Source organism: Silene latifolia, chromosome 5 (assembly GCF_048544455.1).
Source record: "Silene latifolia isolate original U9 population chromosome 5, ASM4854445v1, whole genome shotgun sequence".
Lineage (NCBI taxonomy): Eukaryota > Viridiplantae > Streptophyta > Magnoliopsida > Caryophyllales > Caryophyllaceae > Silene > Silene latifolia.
The window spans coordinates 55,951,999-55,976,220 of NC_133530.1; the positions used below are offsets into that span (position 1 = coordinate 55,951,999).

General features: G+C 34.4%; 1 protein-coding gene and 1 long non-coding RNA gene across 4 annotated transcripts; both read left to right on the forward strand.

The window, feature by feature from the left end:
- The first annotated feature begins 1,040 nt into the window (after window positions 1-1,040).
- On the forward strand, window positions 1,041-1,909 carry LOC141657423 (dirigent protein 21-like). The gene has a single exon (XM_074464659.1). It carries the CDS (start codon window positions 1,120-1,122, stop codon window positions 1,693-1,695), a length of 576 nt encoding a protein of 191 aa, XP_074320760.1. The 5' UTR covers window positions 1,041-1,119; the 3' UTR covers window positions 1,696-1,909.
- An 18,603-nt stretch (window positions 1,910-20,512) lies between these two features.
- LOC141657425 (uncharacterized) lies at window positions 20,513-24,019 on the forward strand. Of its 3 annotated transcripts, XR_012548757.1 has the most exons (4): window positions 20,513-20,787; window positions 21,309-22,456; window positions 23,307-23,494; window positions 23,792-24,019. It is a non-coding gene; the product is annotated as an uncharacterized LOC141657425 (long non-coding RNA). The 3 variants fall into 3 exon arrangements; XR_012548756.1 differs by having other exon boundaries at window positions 23,307-24,019; XR_012548758.1 differs by having other exon boundaries at window positions 22,377-22,456; window positions 23,307-24,019.
- The last annotated feature ends 203 nt before the right edge of the window (window positions 24,020-24,222 follow it).

The window sequence follows — 24,222 nt, forward strand, 5'->3', positions numbered from 1 at the left end:
CATTCCTGCATTAATCATCAAAAAGCGGAAGTATCAACATTCAAACATAAAAGGCATGTAAATGATATAAACTAGCACGAAATCGTATCAAAAGCATTTAAGGGGAGGCATAAATATGTATATAATTATGACTCATCATGTTTTTTTTATTTTTTTTTTTGTATTTATTGATTAGTTCTATTTTTATTATTAATTAACTAAATTAATTAATTTTAGTTGTATTGCTTTTTTTTTTCTAAAAGTAAGGGATGAAAAAAATGATAAGGGTGGGACTAGGGAGATGGATGAAGGGAGAAAAAAAAAATCAACTGGATGTGAGATGAAAAAATGACAAGGTTAAAATTGTAAATGACGTATGTGATAGAGTAAAATCCGTATGTGAACAAGAAATACCCAACAAATTAACCAAATTAAGGGTGCTGGATCAAGTAACCCACCAAAACTATTAATAAAATAGAGGTAAATAATTGACTAAAACACCTTATAATGGAATAAGTAACAATTAACCGGCATAGAGGGAGTATTACATATTTCAGAGACAAATACGATATAATTGTATCATACATTATATAAAATGTAGTAAAAACTAACAAAAATAAAATAAAACTACATAGTAGGAGTAATAATTAATCCATATTTCTTATATGTGAAGTCTCTTAATAGTTAATACAACTATCATAAAACCGCCTCATATTTGGTGTTACGCACATAACTCTCGATTACTTGACCGTAATCCATTTTAGTTACGTACAGTTGGTCAATCTAGGGAGGGGCTAGCGGGGGAGCTTGCCTTCCACTGTCCACTGGCGGTCGGAATTTTTAAAATTCCTCTTATATCATTACCCGTTCGCCTCTGCTGAGATTTTTTATCCATGTTAAAATCAATTTCTGACTTCACCACTAGCTACGTGCTCTTTAAACCGAAACGACATAAAAGTCACGGTATAACCTAATTGTCTTACCCCTTTGACAAGTTCGCCTAGCACTAAAGAAACCAAAATGTACGCCTACATAAGCATACGTGTACTATATATAGTCCACATGAAACAACCAAAGTATGTCAAAGCCAAGTACCAACTAATATAACCAAAATCTTGCTAAATTGGTTGTCAAAATACTATGTCAACCTCAATGATGTCTGTAACACCAATCTTATTACTCCTCATCTTAACCATCAACACCTCAACTCTAACCCATGCTGCTTTCTCAAGAAGCATTTCTGAAGAAGAGATGGGCATTAAACCACACAAAAACCTAACCCATCTCCACTTCTACTTCCACGACTATGTTGCCGGACCAAAACGGACCGCCTTACGCATAGCCCAGGCTTCAACAACGGATAAAGACCCGTCAGGGTTCGGTGCATTAGTCATGATCGACGATCCGTTAACCGAAGGTCCAAGTAACACGTCAAAGGTCATTGGTTATGCTCAAGGAATGTATGGTGTTGCTGACCAACAATATAGTGGATTACTAATGGTGTTGAATTATGTGTTTATTGAGGGACCATTTAAGGGAAGTACTTTAAGTGTGTTGGGAAGAAATTTGGTTATGCTTAAAGTTAGGGAAATGAGTATTGTTGGTGGTAGTGGGGTGTTTAGGTTTGCTACTGGTTATGCTAAAGCTAAGACTGTCACACTTATGGATGCTAGTGGTGCTAGTGTTATTGAGTATAATGTTTATGTTTCTCATTAATTAATCTGAATGTAATAGATGTCAGCTAGTATAGCTGATATTATACAGTTGAGGGACGATAGTCTTGTTTTAGATTTGAAACTCGTCAACATTAAAAACGTTTTCTTTAATTTTGATGTAATAATTTTTGGGATAAAGATGTTTAATGCTCCCAAATTCTAATTGGTTAGTAATGCTTTGTCAACGTGAATCACAAATATTAGCTTTGATTAAAGATATTGTGGTTGGTAAGTTAAGGAAAAAGGTTATTGATAGTCAAATGACACATCTATGAGATTTTAGAGCATAAAAATGGTGGCTCTTCATTTTTCCCTGTAATTATTTTCTCGATCTTCTATTATACGAGTATTTATTAAGACTTTTTGTGATTTATAATCCATCTATAAATAATATAAAAAGGCAAGACAAAGCATAAAATTTCTCTATCTCCCTTTTATGTGCATTTTATGAAACCATGTCATCATCAATTCTATGAAAAAGAAAAAAAAGAGTTAAGGTTAAAGTTAAATAAATTTGGAGCATTAAATATAGTTAGTGCATAATAAACATTAAATTTTGGTTTTGTATTCTTAAAGTAAATTAATCTACAATTTTATTTATACATACAATAATATTAAAAGGTATGTTTACCCTTCAAAAAAAAAAGAAAAGAAAAAGGCATGTTGAGTAAATAATTGAAAAGCATTTTGCATTTGTACTCTATTGTGATGTCACCTCGCAATCATATAAATTATTAAAATAACTCTTCCACATAAATAAAAAATAACTAAAACTGCTTACAAAAAATCTCATTATATATTTTAAAACATACAAATTAAAAATATCAAAGGGTCGATCATCATCATTATTTTTAATTAATTGTGTATATTAAATATTTGATAAGTTTTAAAATTTTAAAAGTGACGTATCTACAAATTTACATACAAGCCTCATAATTTGTAGCTAAAACTAATATTTTAATTAAAATTTTTATAAAAGAACATTTTAGTCAAAATCAATTAAATTAATCATGCAATTTTTTAAGTTTATTTTCATATGATAAAATGTTGGTGGGAATTTGGAAATATCGTTTATTTTTTCTTCTATAATTATAAAACTTAACTCTCAAAAAATCATAACGCTTAAAATTTACAAATTCATATATTTATTTAAAGTATACAAACTTAAAAAGAAAATTAATTACGTAGCTTAATTAATAATATTCTTAAAATTAAGAGTACGACATTTCATGTACAACAAATCGTATCCCTTAAAATTAAACATTCGTTTATTTATTTAAAAGATATAAAAAACTTAAAATTAAAAATAATTTTGTAGCTGAATAATAATATTCTTACAAATAAAAGTGTGGAACGTTATATTCAACCACTATTTTAATCCAACAATTATATAAGGCAATATCATATTATTATTATATGTTATTTTTAAACCTTCCATCTCCATATTCTCTTTATGTCTTTCCGCCTATCCTCTTAGTAATGACAAATAATTTCATCTCTAAACATAATTAGTGAGTAATGTGCCATTAGGGATGTCAGCGGGGCGGGTATAAGTGGGTACCGCCCCACACCCGCCCCAGTTGGGGCGGGGAGGGGTAGAGTTTTGGCGGGTGGTGGGGCGGGTGCGGGTACGAAAATTGTACCCGCCATGGGTCATGGAGCGGGGATTGATTTTGCATTTTACCCACCTAATTCCCGCCTACCCGCAAATCATTAAAAAAACTAGTAGGATTACCATAATTATATAAATCTTATTTAGTTATAGTTAAGATATAATGTTAATAATAACTATTTTATAAAGTTTTTTACTAACTTACTTGGTGAAAAAATAAAATTATAAAGATAAATTAAAAAAAATGGAAATTAATAATGATTAAACCAACTTTTACGAAAAAATTTATCGAATAAAATTATCGTGTAGCGGGTTAATGGGTAAGCGGGGCGGGTACAGTTTTAAATTTCCACCCGTTGGGGCGGGGATGGTTTTGAAAACTTGTACCCGCCACGGGTGGTGGGGCAAGGATGGGTACGAGTTTTTCTTGGTGGGTACGGGTACGGGGGAGCCTATATCCACCACCGCCCTGCCCCAATGACATCCCTATGTGCCATAATAAATATCAACTAATCAAATTCCAACATTTTCAACTCTCAAATCAATAATCAATTTTCCATAACTCCTTTCATAGTAGTATATATTTAAGTTCCCATCGAACTATTATATTGAAGTATGATTTCTTCTTACATTGTTGTGAGTAGTTTACTTTCATTAATTTTTTTTGGTGTTTTGTATTATTTCTAATTGTTTTAGTGCCACTTTCTTCTTCTTCTTCTTCTTCTTCTTCTTCTGTTGCACTTGATACCATTAAAATTGACTTATTTAATAGTTGTATTTCTAGGTTATTAGTGTAAAGAAATTTTAATTTAATATTTTTTTTGTAAGGCTTGGGTGACCTCTATTGACTAAATTTGTACACTATCTCATGTTTTGCAGGATGAAAATCAACGTTAACGTTCTCATCAGCCTGTCTTCTTCAGTTCCTATATGGGGTATATTGTTTATCGTTTTATGAATAAAAGTTGCAACTTTTGTCTCGTATTACATGTTTTGGGTTAAAGTTTTGACATATAGGTAGTTAATGTATCGCACTCATTCTCTTTTTTTTTTTTTGTATTCATTGTATAAATGTTTAACATTTATTTTGGTTGCAAATGTAGTATTTAGAGAAATAAAGAAATCTGAGTGACGTATCCACAACTGGAAAGAACAATAAGCCACCATTTTTTGAATTTCTGAAGGCCCATAAGGACATTTAGGTGGACGATTTTACCATTGTATCTAAATTTTGCTAGAAGGAATAAATTTTTGATTTTATATCATAGGGTTTGTAGTTGTTTTTGTTCCGAAGTTGAATCATGGGTGTATTTGTATAAACCAATCGGTGTACTCTTCTAGCTTAAGTAAATGTTTCTTTGCGATATGAGTCATCTATCTCTTTCGGAAACAACTCTTCACATTGTTTTAAGGTTCATTGGACTTTAATACAATTTTAGGGCCGATGACTATTTACTTCTAATATGAACTTTTTGCATTTATTGGATGTTTGTCATTAGTTCAATTAGATGTCATTCCATTCTTTCTACAAGGTAGGACATAAAACATAAATTACATAACTATAGTATTATGCTTGAAAAAGTGAGATAATAATGTCGAGTATCTACAACGTGTTGGTGGCCGGAGTATGGTAGTTTGACACAAAAATCTAGTGTTAGAATTATCTTTGGGTTAATAAAGTGAAATTTCTAAAATTTGATAACCCAAAAGTGAATTTCTCTTAACTATAGGACTTTCGAATGAAAATAATATGTACATGTTACTGATTAATAAAGGAGTTAAAGGTGACATTATGTTTGTTAATTATTTTTGCATATAAAATGTACGGTAGATGAACACATTCAATAAAGAAGACATTAGGCTACAAAATTCGAAACCACAAATGAACTAGAAAAGATAAAATCATGTTTGGAAGAAAATGATTACTTTCGTATGACAAACTATAAAATATGAGCCAAGAGCCTTAAGTGCAGTGGAGCACGGGAGTGCTTCAAAACCTGAAATGGCAGGAATTGCGAGGTCTCGGGTTTGACTTCCTGTATGACGAAAGGGTTTGCGGTTACCTGTCATCCTACGGGATAGTTTACATGGCACACGTGGTTTGCAGGCTATTGCATGTGCCCGAGGGGTTTAAACCCCCCGTCACCAAAAAAATAAAAACTATAAAATATGATATAAATAAGCGAATCGCATACTTATGAAATCCCGTGCATTTGCACGGATAAAAAAACTAGTTATATATATATATAGATTTGGGATCCGGTGAGAACCTACAACATAATGAGAACCATGAGAACCTATTAAGAACCACTAGATTAAATCTAACGGAAGGGCCTAGATTAACCCTCTTACTTTTGAGATCAATTTAGATGTTTTCTTATCTTACGTCATTTGACCCTGACCCTGACCCTTCCTCCCTTTACTTCTCTTTACTTCCTTCACTCTTTTTTTCCCAATCATGTAGAGAAAACATACAATTAATCACTTTACCTCTTTCATCACTTTCCTCTAGATCACAATCAATAGCTCATTAATTTTATCAAAGATCTTATTGTTTTCCGCTTTAATTGAAGAATTTTTCGGCTTGATCATGCTTTATTCATGTAAGGTTTTTCAATTTTGTAAGCTAATTAATTATTATCAAAGTTAATCCGGTTTGTTTCCATAATAATAACTCTAATTTTATCATCTGTAACCTGTTCTGCTGATTCTTGTTGATTTGAAGCAAAAACCCGTCTTTGTCGCTTTGACGATAACCTAGTCGAACAAAAGAAATCTAGTAAATCATTGTGTTCTATTTTCATGTGATGCTCAAATTATGTAGGTATTTTGCAATTTCAGTAAGTAGGTTACAGTTTATGAGTGTATTTTATTAGTTGTATAATTTTTTTAATAACAATTATGTTTTGTCGGAGTTAATTTCAATTTCAGTAAATAGGCTTGAAAAGTGCTTATACTTTTCTATCCTAGTGTTCTCTAAAAGGTGAGGGAAACTTGGCCTAATATAAAATTGGGATACTGTGCAAAGGATATCGAGTCTTTGTCAGGAGTACGAGATCATGTCTTAGTGAAAAGCTAATATGTAGTGAATCGCTCTTTCTGCTATTTGATTTGCCAGATTTACTAGTATTTGTTGCTTATTATTGCTCAACTTTTGTTTTAATGTCCATTTTATTGTTGATTGGTTGATTATCTCTGGCTAGTGTCTTCCTCTTTTACTTTCCCTTATTGTTTGTCCGAGCATTATGCTTCACTCTTGTATGGCAGCACTTGTTGTTGTTGCTCACCTTGTAGACCTTTGGTATTCTTTTCCCTCATTAATTTATGATGCAAATTTACTAATGAATTTACCGCACTATGTTGGACCCTGCAAGTAAGTGAGTTAAAAAGAAAAGAAAATACAATCTTAAATGTTTCGTTATTGTTCTTTGTAAATTACGTAACTTAACTAGGCGATTTGCGATGCTATTAAGAACCTAATTGTGTATGTTGCATCTAGCGGTAATTGTGAGAATACATGTTCTCTAGTTACTATTTTATCTTGAATAATAGTTTTAATTTTATTTGTAGTGGTAATGCAGTCACGTTCTTAGCTTCGTTCTTCTGTGTTCTAAGCTAGAAATTGTTGCTGGAGTTGATATCTATGGCGGATCTGATCGATTATTGTCAAGAGTTCTCCCAAAGAAAGGTGTTGTTGTGAAGTTAGTATTTTTGCATTCCTCTCCAGTCTCATGTATCAGCTATGGCTTGATTTGATCTGACTGATCCAATTGTCGGTAATTATGTAGATGTGTGGACGCTACTAACTTGGATGAAGTTGTTGTTTGTTATTGGTCCTTGGACAAAGCTTGTTTGGCTAGAGAGCCCTACCAATACTCAACAAATGATCTGTGATATTCGTGTAAGTCATATTGTCACACCCGCATGAGAATCGATTACTACTTCCCCGTAATTGATAAGATGCTTCTTTGAGCAACATTCAACTGTAAATGGCTTAGGGATCCGGGTAAGGTGTCAAGGCATTATCTTGATTTTAGGACACTATTCCCCCATTATTTGTCCCAATAATAATGGTTAGGGTTTGGGGTGCAATAGACTTATCAATGAGTGAAGTAGCCTTGTAGATGCATGAAAAAACAATATATGTGCATTAAACAACCACGTACATGTATGAAATAAGGTTCTATATGCATGAAATAAGGTTCTATGTGCATGAAATAAGATTCTATGTGCATTAAAAAGTTCTTCAGTTGCGTCGGTTGGTTATATTATGATATTAATTACTGTGGTTAAGGACATTAATTTTAAGTTAAACCCTTTCCTGTCCTAAATTTTAGGACATTATTCCCTTAACTTTAATCTCGTCATCTAAAAAGGGTTCATTCTTCCCCTTTAGTGTTATCTTTCGGTCTTGCTGACCTTCGAATGAAAATTAGGGAAAGGGTTTAGGGTTGGATTAGGCGGACCGCTACATTTTAAGACATATAATGATAAGGGTTTGGCGGTGCAATAGACTTATCAATGCATGAAAGGGTTCACTCTTTCCCTCTAGGGTGACTTGTGGTCTTGCTTCCCGTCCTAAATTTAGGATACCCGTCCTCCATCGTTTGTCCCAATAATAATGATAAGGGTTTGGCGGTGCAATAGACTTATCAATGCATGAAGTAGTTTTGTAGGTGCATGAAAAAATAATATATGTGCATTAAACAACCGTGTATATGCATGAAATAACTGTTATATGTGCATGAAATAAGATTATATGTGCATGAAATAAGGCTACATGTGCATGAAGTAAACTTGTACGTGCATCAAATAAGGTTTTATTTATGTGTATAATTAGACTATGTATAGGCATTAAAAAGTTCTTCAGTTGCATCAGTTGGGTATATTATCATACTAATTACTCTTATAGTTGTTCCGCGTCGAGCAAGCCCTCGTAACAAAAGCAAAGTACTAGGAAGTTTTACCATGTGCAACCTAACAACAACAAAAGGAAGCTGTGTCTTCTAATTGGTTTATGTAATATACTAATATGTTTTTTCATTTCTCTCTTTGGAGCAATTATGTTATGTATAGCCCTCATTTTATCTTTGTTTAACGTATATTAAAGGCTATTAGCTCAATGGTAGAGCGAAGTGCTAATTTTGCACAAAGATATGGGTTCGAATCCCATATAGCCTATTAAATAACAAATCCCATGATTGCAACTTGTCGAGATGCAAGCGGTACAGTACAACTGAGATTAAGCATGGCATAATCATACTTGGGAAAAGACGAGCATGCCATAATTAGACTCCGCGTGCAGCAAGAACGCCGATGAGGGAATGTGTTAGCTTTGTAGTGATCAAAAAGGCATAAAAATTAGCTTATGTACAAAAAAAATATGACCATAGATTCCGATCTTTGGCGATCTCGATGTAAATGTAAAAGGAACATGGTATTTCCTAGCCAATGTGGGAATTGAACCCACATCTTGTGCATTGCACAATGCTCTGCCATTTGAGCTAATTGACTTTCGAAATAAGTAAAATGTAAGTATCCATAATGTAGAAACGGTAATGACAATATTAAAGTTAGTATAAATTCATGTTAATGTTTCATTAAATCATTCTTAATGAACATATGTGAGCAATTAAAAACGAATACGACCAACTAACAAGAAAAGCTTATGAAAATTTCATGCCCACTCATAACAGATGAGCATGAGCAGGCAAGTGACGCAAATGTGCCTTGTTCCAGACAAGCATAATCATGATACTACTCCCTGTGTGATAACGCAGTTTCTTCCACCATTTCTCCATATTCTCAAATGTGACGTGCCTAGTAACATCATAGAAGTCACAATTATAACATTCGAATCTTCTAATTCCATTGTATAGCTTCAATTATAAACACTAAAATGTTTTCAGTCATAACACCAAAAATCAAATGCAGTTAGTCAGTTATGTTGACAAGGTAAGGATGCATATCTTGACTCCCTCTTATTCGGTCGGAAACGAGGTCCGCAATATCAACTATGTGTTAAAATTGTTGAAGACATTTATTTAACTAAAAAGTTTAAGCGGCTAATTACTTGATGAGCAGCGACAACTTTTCTAAACTAAGGGACATCGGCAATAGAGCCGACAGGAAATCGCTTGTGAACAAGACCGTCGTGCACAAACATATAGGCCATTCTAAACTGTTGTTCCAAGTCCGTGTTCTAAAGATCCCTAGTATATCACATGAGCCTCAGATTAAATTTGTGACAAGCTGAACTTGAATAATTAACACGATTATGAGACTGTCTCATTTAAAAAGTCTGGATCACAAATACATGTACAGGTAGTTAAGAGTAAGGGGACTTACAACACCAAAACAGAGACCAGGAACAAGACCCTTGTGGAAGAAACCATAATTGAGAAGGGCTATTGTTGGGACTGCATTTATTATTGCAAATACATCGTTTAGCTCGAACGATCCTTCTCCTGGTTTGTGATGAGACTGTAACCATGCACACAACATAGTAAGTACTTTAAATATGGAAGGCCCCTCTTGATTTCAACTACTCCTACTTCATTCCATTGAAATGCTAATTTTATCTGTTGGATTGTTGTGGATGATTTGATAGATAGATAGATTAAAGAATAGATTATGTGGTGGTATCTGTTGAACACCGCTAATTTATACTCCTCCGTCCTTGCTCCTAATCATTTGTTGTACTCCCATCCTAATCATTTTTTGCTTTGATTAAACTCCTCATAAAGTATAAAAAGGTGAATAAGCTAATGAGACTGATGGAGTATGGAGCTAATTATGTCTTACATTAAGAAGGGGGCAGTCGGACAAAAGATGGGATACGGTATGAGACAATTAGTTTGGTCTCGTAAAAAGTCTTAAGGGCAACTATAGGGTGGTCGTAAGACAGGCTATTCCTGAATTAGACTCCATGCAGGAGTGAGTACCTTAGAATTAAGTGCATCATTTAGCCGTGTATATTGTAAGGACGCTTATGTTTACCTATAAGCCTGTAAGGTTGAAAGGGATACACATCTTCTAAGAACACAGTTGCTAATAGGAAAGACGCAGGTCAAAGAACTCTATGTGCCCATCTCGCCCAAAACTCCATTCCTACATGTAACAAATATTACCATCAGAATTCAGATCGACCCTGAAAAAGGGGAAAAAAAAATCAACAATAAGTGAAAATGAGTTACCATCATCTAAATTGATGAATAAAAACCCTAATTATCATCAATTAAAAACAAAAACGGATTTAATTGATGAATATGAACCCTAATTTCGACTAATTCGACTAAATTTAATTGATGAATCGAAAAATTGAAAAGACATAAAAATCTAAACCCTAATTTCACAAAAATAAAAATCAATTTCAAGCCTTTACCTCGTCGAATCCACAACGTCCACTGAGGAAGAAAGCATAACGAGGTTGAATTCACAATGCCGAGAATGTGATTGAAAGGGAGGAAAGGAAAGATTACTAGTAACACGAAATTGATGCACGAACAGAGGAATTTTTTTTTTGTGAGCTTTGAAGTAAGAGAAAGAAAGAAAAGTGAGAACAAGTAAAATGACGGGATTTGAGGGGGTGTGAGTTAGATTAGTTAATGTCAGCCCTTTATTTCTTTGACATCTAATGGATGTGAGAGGTTCTCATAGTTCTCATTATAGTGGTGGTTCTCATCGGATCCCGACCCTATATATATATATATATATATATATATATATATATATATATATATATATATATATATATATATATATATTTAAAAGTTTATAAATAACCACCAATTTGTCCAACTTTACTAACAACTTCTTAATTTTTAAAGTAATTAGCAACTTTCAAGTACACCTATTTTACAGTTCATTGACATTATTTTGTTATTTATCGTCTCCTATACATTTTAATGACCTAAGCTTAATCGTAATGCCTAAACTACCCTTCATTTGAATTCAGTCATCTTAAATCTTTCTATACAAACCAAACCCCCAACCACTAAATTGATTGAAGTTGTCATTTGCAATTGCAATTCAATAGCGATGGTAGTTTTCCTTTTTAATACTTCTGGCAAAATAATAATAATAATAATAATAAACAAATAGAGTAACAAAAATGCTAATTTCATGTACATGTTTACCTCAACATTATTGTCAAAGTCTCCTTCAAAGCTATATTCATCAAAATTATATTTACTTGAGTTAAAGCCATCATCAGTTCTCAACTTTCTTTTTAACCTTTTCACTAGTAGTATTTCGTTACATGTTAATCGTATCATATAATCTGATACGTATAACTTGGCCCGAACCCAATTCGCACCTGAATTGAGGACCCGGATATTACCCAAAACCTGAGTTAATCTGACTCTATTCAACTCCATCTGAATGGATATTATCACAAACTGACCGTCAACTTAAAAACAATACACTCAAAATAAATGACCTGATTCAGCGTGAATTCTTAGAAACATCAACTTGAAACCGAATTGAATCGACCGACCCGATCCCATTGACCTGCTTGAGTTGTGACTTGTGAGTTGTCACATGAATTGCGAATTGTGAATTGTGATTTTGTGAACAAATCCTCTCTAAACGGGTCTATTTGGAGAAGTTAGAAAGAAGCTATAAGCCCAAAAAAGACCGTAAATTCCTACATCATCGACTATCGACACCATCCTCTGCGATCTCGTCGTCTTTGTCCGTCCCTCTTTATCTCCTTCTTCTAGTCAAGCAGTGCAGTCTGACGAACACCAACAAGGAATTACCAGGTTTGAAATTTGCGTTTCAAAATTCCAAATGCTAATATTAAAATTCAACATCTTCAAACTAATTGTTTTAACTTTGAATATACATTGATCATGCTGACTTGGTATGCAGTATGATATTTGAACCAACTTGTTGTTATCGATTTTTATTTTGCTCTCATTATCTCACTTTTCTGAATTGGGTAGCCTATATATTTGACCCGTCTATAACTCTAGATGGATAGTGTCCGTCTAAAGTTAAATTTTGTGATTGTGTTTATTTTAATTTGGGCATGACTTATCATAAGATTAGTCTTGTACAACAACAGAAGACCATGGAAAGACTGCTAGGCAGGCAGGCTTTAAAATTCTCTTTTCTTCGCTTTGAATTTTTCATTTCCTAGGAATTTCAATTGATATTTTCCCTTCTCTTAATTCTGCGTTTTATTTTGTAAATTTATTCAATAAACTGATGAAATTTTCAGGCCCGGCCGTGAGGTTTTTGGGGCCCTAGGCAAAAGTGTAGATTAGGGCCCCTTTTAAAAAATACAATGTATGATCATTTTCTTTAAAGCACTAGTTCTATTAACCGTGAAATTCACGGGACTAGCTATATTTTTACGTTGATGGTGTTTTCTAAACCCGGATTCGCGATCGGATTGGGCCTTGAGGAAAAAAAAAAGACTCGTAAGAAAAAAAACTTTTATTAATCAATAGGTATATTGCCAAATATATCGCTAAACGTATGTTATGTTTATGACCACAATTTACTAAACTTTATCACAAATTATTAATATTTTTCTATGAATATTGTTACATTTATTAGTCTTTTCCCACGATTTTTGTTATTATTGTTGTTTTGTCTTCAATATTTTGTTTTTATTTTTTATACTCCCTCCGTTTCGGTCATTTGTTTACCTTTTACTAGCTTTAAACCCGTGCAAAAATTACACGGATCTACTCATGCATTTTATTTGTAAAATCTAAATAATGAATGAAGATTTTTACAAAAAATGCACAAAGTTCTGACTGAATAATGTTTTATCAAGATATATTGATAAAAAAAGTATACAATTTGTATACGAAAGCTTTGTCTATATTTATCTTATATTCTAAAAATTAGAAAAACAATTCACAGATTACTCGTATATTATAGATTATATTCGATACAATCATATAAACATAAAAGCTCAATATCCTCTCTCTTAATAAAATTAACTGCCCGACAATTAATACCAACGAGTAATATATAATAATAAATATTTTTACTTTTTGTTAATTATCTCTTTACAAAGTTGATTATCAAATAAAATTAACCACCCGACAATTAATACCGAAAAGTAATATATAATAGTTAATTATCTCCTTTTAAAGTTAATTATCTTAAAAAGAAAATTTTAAAATAAAGTAATAAATGTTTTTACTTTTAGTTCAACAAATTTAAATTATAATTGTAATATTATTTGAGTTCTAAAGTCATAATTAAATTTTTTTTTTGTTTTGAGTTACAATTTACATTTGCAATTAAAGTAAATAATGCATTAGGGTCAATTGACTAGGTAGTTATTACAGAATGATATATTTTCTTGGTAGTTAAATTTGAGTCAATACTTTGTCTTGTTAGTCGGGGAATTCAAAAAAACCCGACTTACATATCAAATAAAAGTATTCAGATAAAAAAAACAAAATTAGTAAAAGTGAATCTCCCTAAATAGTTGCATACCAGTGCAAATTGTTAAACCTATTTTTCATTTAGTCAAATTCATTTACGTTTGTAGAACCCGTGCAAATTTAAAATGATTTTGCTCCGTGCACTGGTTCGTCGGTTTTGTTACTTGTCGTCAAAATTTAGCTTGACCAAAACAATATTTATAACTTCACAAACTACTCTACTCTTAGTAAAGAGGTAAGTAAAGGCCGGATCCCAAGGGACGGGTATTGATGTAGGATTTTCGATTGCAAATGGTTGTGTCTAAGGGTGTCACAATTTGGGTTGAGATAGGAGATCAACTAAACTAATCAACAATGTAAATAAAGTAAGGAAAACAAGCAAGATGATTAAAATGAGATGTAAACAACTGATTAAAAGCACTAGGGTGTCATGGGTTCATAGGGGATTCATGGGATTTGATTATACAAACATATTTTCTACTAGATGCAAGCACTTATTGTTGTGATGGGATCGAGTTAGTGTATATCTTACAATCCCTAAGAAGGTTTGGGTCCCGGAGCCGAATCGATTAGATTGTACAACACCTACAAGTCGACTTAATCCTCCCTATCCAACTATATGTATGGTCTAATGAGACTCGAGTTGGTTTATGTCTTACAAGTCTCATTGAAAAGGTAAGTGATGGGTAAAAAATGCAAGGATTCATAGGCTCGCATTTCATCAAACATAACATGTGCATAAGTTGAAATCACAACAAGCAAGCAAATTAATTATGAAAACATATTAGATTAAGCATGAATCAATCCCCATGTTGGTTTCCCCTAATTCCCCATTAACCCTAGTTAAGGAAACTACTCACTCATTATCAAGTTTAACATGCTAACAAGGTTGTCAATCATACTAGCAAGGCAAAACATGATGAACAAATGAAGATGATTAACAATAATTAAAAAGGGATTAAGAGAGAATTATACCTATAAAGATGATTCCAAATAATAAAGCAAAGAATAATAGAAGTACTTGATGATTGATGGAAGGTTGTCAATCCTCCAAATAAACCCAAATAATCTTCTAATTACCCAAAATAAATGATGAACAATAGAGAAATTAAGGAAAGATTAAGAAATGAGATTTGTATTAATGCTAAATTAATAGTTGATTACAAGATTAAGAGAGTATTAAGATGAGATAAAAGAGTATTAAGACTTGATTATAATCTAAGTAGTACAATGGGGTATTTATACTAAAGATTAGGTACAAGAATTAGGGTTACTAAGGGCTTAAATGACAATTAAGACCCTTAAGAAAAGTTGAGGAAGTGCTCCTCTCCAAGGAGATGCTCATCTCCGTTTTGCTAGTCCCTAGAGAATATGCTCGTCCCGAGTGTCTAGGCAGTAGACACGGTGGAGTCTGCAAGGGAATCCGAGCGGATCAGGGGAGAGACGCTCGGATTGCTTGGCTTCAAGACGAGCGTCTTGGCATCGGGACGCTCGGATTGGTGGGCAAGGAGACGCTGGGATTGGCAGGGAGCCGCTCGGATCCTGGGTCAGGCACTTCTCTTTTCTTCTTTCCTCATCAATCCTCGGGGATCTTTTTGAGGATGCAAGGATCCTTTCATCATTGCCCAATCTACTTTATTATCTACATAGGCCTTCTAGTACCGTCTTTCCTTTGATGCTTGGTCATTGAATTCGATCAATTTAGCTCCATTTTGCCATGAATATGCAAGGTTTATACTCCTCTCCTACCAAGTTAACAAAACCTCAAAGAATATGCAAAATGGGAAGCTAAGGATAGTAAATAACCCAATTATGCACTAAAAAGCATAGGAACGAGGCTAATTCGGGGACTAAATATGCTCAAATATGAGTCACATCAAATATCCCCAAACCGAATCTTTGCTCGTCCCGAGTGAACAGGTGACAAAAATTAGGACCCTTATTCAAACTAACCTACTAATATAGCCGATGTGAGACAATTAGCGGGTCTCACTCCGCCCCTTCAACTCACAACAAGACAACCATGAGGTAGGATGCCTTCTTGCAAGGCAAGGTGGGGCTTGCCGAAATGGCGACATATCCAAGCATTAAAGCACACAAAACAAGTAATGGATGCATCTACAAAAATGAATAGCCACTTTCCTTATCTAAGTGGCGAAAATTATCTACAAGAGAAGCAATCTAAGGGTACACATTCCATTATAGATACGGTTTCTTCAAACTACTAAGCCTAGAAGGATACCAATAAATCACCTCCAAGTTGTGTCAAGCTAGGGTACCTTTGACTCAATTGTTAAATGCTTTCATCAAGAGTAGACTCCCTATGGTGTTAGAAACACTGGAGGATCGCGGAATTCCCCTTCTTGCCTAGACAAGAAGAAGGGTCGTCCCCTCTCTACCATGCACAAAAGTGGATACGATGAAAAAGGGATCAATAGTATTTGAGTTTCATGTGGGAGTTTGCTTTGTTGTTGTTTTTCCCCCCAATTTGTGGCATTTGACATTTTGAGAATATTTCTTTGCCATTTCTTTTGATGTTTGGCATTTTCAACACTTGACAATTTCAACTTTTTCTTGCATTTCCTTTGAACATTTTCAAAGTACCCCATTTGTAGTGAGGGTTCTTATTTTTGAAGCATAGGAGTTTTCATTTTTGTTACTCCTCTTTTATTTTGATGCAATTGCAAACTTTTTGACTTTCAATTCAATTCTTGAACTCATATTTTGAACAATTTTTGTGTCCATTCCCTTTGATGACAAAAATGTGGTAGAATATGGATGATGGATGGTTGCATGGTTTCAAGGGTCACCTTGGAATAAACGGTAGCCAAGAAGTTATCACACCACAAGGTACTCTTGACTAGGCCTTAATCCATGGGTCAAAGGATACTAGCATGACACATCCTAGGGTGTTTTATAAGTATTCTAACAAAGTTTTAAGAAGAAAAAGTATCTACAAGGGCCTTATATACACTTATCAAGCTTCCAAAATAGATGGTTTCACAAAAAATTTCCTAAATGCAACTATATGCCATGATACAACTAACATTTATACAACTTAATGCATATGAATCTATCAACTAGTATGCCAAATAGTCTAAATGCAATCCTAAATTCACATTGTTTATACCGCATCAATCAAAATAAAGTCACATAGTCATTAACATAAAGAGGAAAAAGGAGATTGGAAAGATCATACCATGCGGTCTTCTATATCCTCATGTCTCGGATGTGGCGTAGTCGATCAATGTGAAAAAGGATGAACAAACACAATATATACAAGACTACACTATAAAGGAAAAGAACATGTTTTTGGGTTTTTGAATTTTTCAATTTTTTATGGTTTTATGATTTTATGAAATAAAAAGACATGTTTTTGTATTTTTCAAATTTTATCATTTTTGTTTTAAAAAGTCATGTTAGAATTTGCCATCCCCACACTAGTATGGGCATTGTCTTCAATGGCCAATACGATAGGAAATTATGCAATTTATATGAAATGCATGATTTCTAAACTAAATGCAAATTATATGACATATAAACAAGTGATGCAACTAAACGAAACTATATGATGCATGAGTTTTTGTTTTGGTTGGAGAGCATAATTTAGATTAGCTCCCAATGCATATGCATAAACTTCCCCAAACCAAAATAGACACTATTTCTAATGTCAAAAATTGGGGGAGTTCATGCATAAGGATGCTATGCATGAAACTACAATTGTCATTTTGGATTTTGAATGTGGGAACAATAAAAGAAACACCTCAATGGGACCGAGGTGTGAGTCCTCTAAATGATGATAGGACACAAAATCATGATCAAGATAAAAATTATATGAAAAACAAGAGAAATAAACAAACCTTAAAGGAGGTGTAGGAGACTCACAAAGTATTGTGGCATCCTCCCAAGAGCTTGTTAGTCCTCAATCTTCGCTCATGGCGTCATCACTATCATCTCCATCATCATCACCAACTTCTCCACTAGAATCTTCATCAACCTTCATAGATCCGGAGTTACCATCACTTGCACTTGAACTTCCTTCTTCTTCCTCACTACCATCTTCTTCTTCACCTTCTTCATTTTCTTCATTTCCTTCACCTTCTTTTCCACCACTCTCAACAACAACCTCCTCTTCACCCAAGCTAACACCCCTAAAAGCACTAGGAAAGAAGACTTCCCTATCCGCCCAACTAGGCAAAGGACAAGATGGGTCAAGAAGTCCTTGCCTAGCTAGATGTAAGAGAGGCGGATATTGTGCTCTATAAGCATCGACTCTATCCTCATAGGCTTGCTTGTGCATTTGTTGCATCAAAAGAGTCAAGTAATTATTCCCCGCCTTAACATTTTCGGGTTGAAACTCATGGTAGGTGAATGAGTAGGGTGGAGTGATAATAGAGGAGGAGGGCTCGGCAATATCCTCCCTTTGGTGTTGTATAATGTACTCGGCTTCCTCGGAGAGTGGGAGAAGGTAGTTTGGCCTATGGACATTTAATCGGCAAATTTTGTTCGGTAAAGTGAAGGATTTGACATCTTTTGTTAACCACCCAAATTTGTTGTCAAGAGTGTCATTCTTGAGCCATTTGAATTTTTGAACCATGGTGGCTAGATCAATGATATGACCTCCCTTAACCGGTTTATAGGTGTCATTCTTGTTGAAGTTTCGGTTGAAGTGTTTTGCCAAATAAGTTACCAATCCTCCATTAACAATAAAGGCCGTACCTTCCTTGCCATGATCGATATTGAGCCACCTCTCAATTAAAAGTTGAATAATGTTGTACCTTGTGGTGAACTCTCTACCAATATTCAAGGTTGACTCGAGATAAATAAAATCAAGTTCGGTGAAGTGGTTTGTTCCCTTTCTAGCAATCAAAGTATGCCCAACAACCTTATGCCATACCCTTATGCCCGGATGATGGACATAAAGGGAACGACAATCATGGTAATATGTAAACTTTCTCCCGGTAATAGCCTTCCATAAGGGAACGGGATCATATTTGGTTAAGGGTTTCTTCACATAGTCCGAGTCATTTCTAAGGCCAAAAACTTTACCAAACTCGCCAAAAGACATTTTCCTATCAACATTCTCGAGGCGGAATTCAATGTTTGTTCGAGTCTCCACCTTCGTAATTTTCAATGAGCTTCAAAACTCCAAGGTGAGGGATGAGTAAGTCAACTCTTGCATATTAAACAAAATAAGCAATCCCATGGACTCGAAGAAATACTTGGTTTATTCAAAGACACCCAATTTGGTCAAGGTCTCTTGACATATAAACTTGGTGGGTAAAATAGATTTCTTAGCAAGGGATACAAATTTCTTCCTATGAGCATCGGATGTGAAAATTACCTCCGAATAATCATCTAGTTATTAAACAACCGGAGTAGAAGTAGTAGTTTCCACCATAGGAGGAGTAGTCTCTTCAATTTCTATCCTTGCACTTTGAACCACCAAAGCCTTTGAAGCTAGTAGAGCTTGTTGCCTTTTTGAGAGATTCTTCTTTGGAAGTGTCTTGTTTCCACCTTTTGTCCTAGCCATCTTCTCCTTGTATGTAGTAACACCCAAAAATTTGCTTGAATTCCTCAAGTTTCAATAATACCCAAATCGATTTAGGATTTTTTTGAATTTTGCCTTGTATCCTAGAAAATCGATTCAAACCTTGAGAATTTTGGTGTTTTAATTGCTTGTTGTTGATAAAGGAGTGATTTGTTTGAGTTTTGAGGGAGTTTGGAATTTATTTGGGTGAATTTGGTTGAGAAAATTGATTTTGGTGGATGGAGGGATTGTGGGTTTTGGAGGTTTTGGAGATGTGTTTATGTTTTGAATGAGTAAAATGAATTGGGAAAGGTGGGGTTTTAATCCAGTTATATTTGAATTGCACAGGGGAGACGAGCGGATCTGGGTCGGGACGCTCGGATTCTGTTTCAGCTTGTTTAAGAAAATAAGACCATGCTGAGACGAGCGTGTTCTGATGAAGACGAGCGTCTTTCTGAAGGGAGACGAGCAGATTTCCTTGAGGACGCTCGGATTCCTTGTCAGGGAGAAATCCCAAATTTTACCAGCAGTAGGACGAGCGGATCCTCTGTGAGATGAGCTTCTTGACTGAGACAAGCGGATTCTATATGGAGATGCTCGGATCTTTAGTTAGACCAAAAATTTTGTTCTCCGGCTCTCCCAGGACGCTCGGATTTTCTTCAGGACGAGCGGATTCTTGTCGGGCCGCTCGGATTATCCCTGTACCTCACGGATTCAGTTCCACCCGTGGGTATTTCATAACCCATGTTATTTACTCTTCATTCCCTTGGTCTTCATTGTGGGGGCACTACGAAGGCTTGGATAGCCTATGCAATTGCTATCCCCACACTATGTCAAAACACTACACATCAATAAACATTTAAGTCCCTCCCTCACTCTCTCTCGAAATGAAAATCTTGATTAAGGCATAAAAATACAAATCCAAAATTGACAAAAATGCAATACAATAAGTAAAATGTAAGTTAAGGGGTTAGAATCATTACTACAATTTAAGGCTTTGAGAACGCCACTTAAAGAACGGTTGCAAGCGGAACCGGTCTCTTTTTTATTTTTAGTTTGGGCGCGCATATAGAATTCCAATAGAGAACGGTTGTTTGTTTGAACCGTGCTTGTACATTAACAAAGAGCACGGTTAGGTTTGACCAACCGTCCTAAAAAATCAAATAGAACGGTTAATATCGAGAACCGTTCTCTTTGAAAAAGCAAAGAGCACGGTTTATATTATCACCCGTTCTCATTTAAATCCTAAAGACTATCCCTGACTTGTCGTTTTGTGTTTACCCTTCTATTTTTTTCATCGCTTTCACCACTACGAATCACCAACGCACCCTAATAACCCACCCTCGCCGACTCTTCTACTTTGTCGCTGCTTGTCACCGCCTCCGTTGTCATTTCCGCCATAGCACGGTTTGGTTTCCCCCTTGCACGGTGTAATTTCCCTATACTCGTTTTGTCGTCCCTTGGTTGTCCCTGGTCGCTCGTACTCCGGGTTATGCACGCCTTCGTCGTCGCCGATCCTTCTTCCTGCTGATTCTACTGGTAAGACCCTATTTCTTAACTCTTTAATGCGATAATTAATTGGTGGACTGAATATTGTGACGGTATAGAATTAATCGAATTGACCTAAAAAGAAAAATGTATCGAATTGAATGGAAAGAAGGGGTAGGGGTTATATGATGAAAATCAAAATTTGGACTAATGTTTTGTAATTGATCAATAATTGTCTTCTTATGTTGAATATGTTTGTGTTTGTACCGCACTGTCGCCCAATGTTAATTGGTTGAGATATGAACAATGTAACAAAGTTAATACTTCGTATTTCCACAAAATCAATAATGGGTTAACAGGCCTAATGTGAGACGAAGGACTCTCAATTGGGGTTGATTGACTTGATTCATGATTTTCCAATATCTTCTAATATACACTCGCAATGTTAAACCGAGTAATTTTCTACTTTCACCACGAATCCTACATAGTTAGAACTAGTAGCCGGATCATTTTAGTTCGTATAAGTCAAGTAAGTCAGTGCCCTCTCATCAAGTCTCTTTGCATTCATGTAGGTCTATTTGGGGTTGGTCACTGTCAGGTTCGGGTATAATTCAGGTTTATTACTAGCAAGATGTTTACGGATATGTGTCAATTCAGACATGAAAACTCAAGTAGAATAGATGAATTCGGATTTTAGGTAATATTCAGGTATATACTCCTGAGCGGGTTGGTTTGACAGCTCTACGAAATATACAATTCCCTTCCTTATGACAGTACATGGTGGTAGCAGTATGTTACATAACGTACTTACCTTGAATGTAAGGGTAAGTGAAGCCACATAAGACTCCCTTTCAAGTTAATCCACCCAAATTGTGGTGGAACCCTTAGAGTTAGACAACTATAATATATCACTTGCTCCTGCAACTACTTTAGACACACTGAAAAATCGATAGTTTATTGCTTTAAGACAATACTAAAATCGACATTCTATTCGTTAAAATTTTGGTGGTTATATAAATTGTTAAATTTTGGTGATGAGTTAAGTTGACCCAAATCATTTTGAGACTAAATTGATGCATAATCCTATACAGTGAAATGCTCAATGATGAACTTCTATTTAATTTATGTAGTGTAGATTAAAGAGCTTCTTATTATTTTACTCCTTCAATATATCGCTATAGTCTGATTTAATAGTAGATGTTTTTGAGTTTGTTGGTGTTTAGTTGTTTACACCTGATTTCTAAACCTCTAAAGTTATACATTTAGTTATCATTTTGTTCATTGTTATTTCACTGATAAATCCCCAACAAAACAGCCACAAATCCGTTGTTCTAATTCTAATAGCCAAGCTGCTACTGCTGAATTTAGAACAGCCCTATAATATAAATGTTGAGTGCCAGAATTGAAGCTATCAGGCAGTTTCTGAAGAATTTGAAAAATTTGACAATATAAAGACAGGTTGATTTGAAGTAGTTTCCGAACATCAAAAATCATAAGTTTCCCCTGGGAATTTGGATAACAACTGCTAATTTGATAATAACCATGTATTTGATCTTATTTATGTATATACAGATGTTCTTTGCGTCATCTGAGCTAATAAAGCTAATAGTATTGTGACTAGTATCATTGTTGTGTCAAAGGAAGGTGTGAATTTCTTTACCAGAGGTGACATATTGGATCTGGAAACACTGCCTTCAGACAAAGCACTTTCACTGAATAGGTTCGTTCCTTCTACTCTATATTATTGAATTTTAACCGGAGTAGAGCCAAGATTCTGAATTGTATTATACTAAGCTACTTCACCATATGAATTTTAACTAGGTTATATGGTAGTATGGTACTCAACAATAACCCACTAATGAGTGACCAAGATAACATTAGTTTTGTAGCGGTGGTATGTTATTCAAATCATATGACATGTCTAATATTTAAATCTATGATGATTTGTTTACAAGTAATTAAATGTGCCATGTATTTGCAGCTGTCCAGTTTCAATTGCAACTCACTAAATATTGTGGGATTTTTATGCTCGTTTAATCAAACAAAACAATGATGTGGCATTTCAAAGATTATTTCTACCACAAATTAGTCACTCACTTAGTACCTTAATTTCAAAGTTTCTCATCAATGGTCCCAAGTTCGATTCCCATAAAGTGCATATTCCCTCTTTCTTTAATTTATTTCTCACATTTTATCGGAAAAAAAAAACATGGTTAGACCTGGTAATTGGTACTTTTGTGTTGGATACTCACATCTGGCCAATGACCCTGGTCATGTTGAACTTGGATATACTCATATAGACTCGAGGATGGTGATGCTAGCAAAAAAATCGCAATGTTCTTGTATTTTTGGCAGGTTGTAGACCGTTCAGCTCGACCTTTGATCGCGGAAGAGCTTTGAGTGTTTCTCCTTTGGTTGTGTACATCTCCTGTACATGATAGTTTATGATAGTTTCACAATGATATTTTAGTTTCTTTTTGTAAATGAAGCTTGTGTAACTTTTATAATTTCTTGTAAATTAATATCATAGTAAAATTTGATAACTTCATTTAATTTGGTCATTTATGTAGGGCACTTTCAGTGTCATGATTGTTGTCTTCAGAAGGCAGGAAATTTATGGAAAAGGTGGGAAATGCACCTTAGTCAGTGAGTGGCTATACGACGAGATGGGAGCAATACAGAGAACACGAGCACAAGCAGACTTGTATAAGCACATAACACAAGATGAACAGAATGTGAATGGATTGAAATTAAAGTTGTAAGTACATTGTTTTTGTTTAAAATTATGCTTATTCTGTTCTAAATAAATTTCATATATACTACTAATTTGCATTTGATATTTTTTTCAATAACTTATATATTGCAGCTTATCCCGAAATGTATAAATAAACTCTTGGGATTTTCTATATTTACCCCTCAAATTTTTACTTTTCGAGATAGTACCCTTACCTTTTACAGAAAACACATTGTAGATACTCTAGAAAAATTAAGGAGGAATAGAACACCAAGTTTAGTGAGGTAGTGTTTATGTTCGGTTCCACATAAGCAATTACAGGTGCGGAATATTTGGGCTGAATTCAAACTCGGATTAAAGCCTAAAAGCAATGGTGATTAAAGATGATGATTACAGTTTTTTGATGTTCGATTTATTTGCACTCGGATGCGAAGTGATGAGGATTAAAGGATTTTATTCATGTTTTGCACATGATAGCGTATCTTTGGTACTTGTAACAACATGAAACAACTTTGTATGTTTTTTCTAATGTTTTGTCCTAATGGTTCAAATTATTTGAAGATTTTTGTTGCGTAAAAGTTATTGGAGTTTCTGAATTGTAACAGGTTTAATTCTTATGAGCTATACGATTCAATCGTGTGTAGGGTTACGATAAAAGCAGAAATATTTAAAAAAAATGACAGGATCAAAGAGAACGGTTACTTGTAAAATCCGTTCTCTTTGAAATTAACAACTAGGACGGTTGTACCATA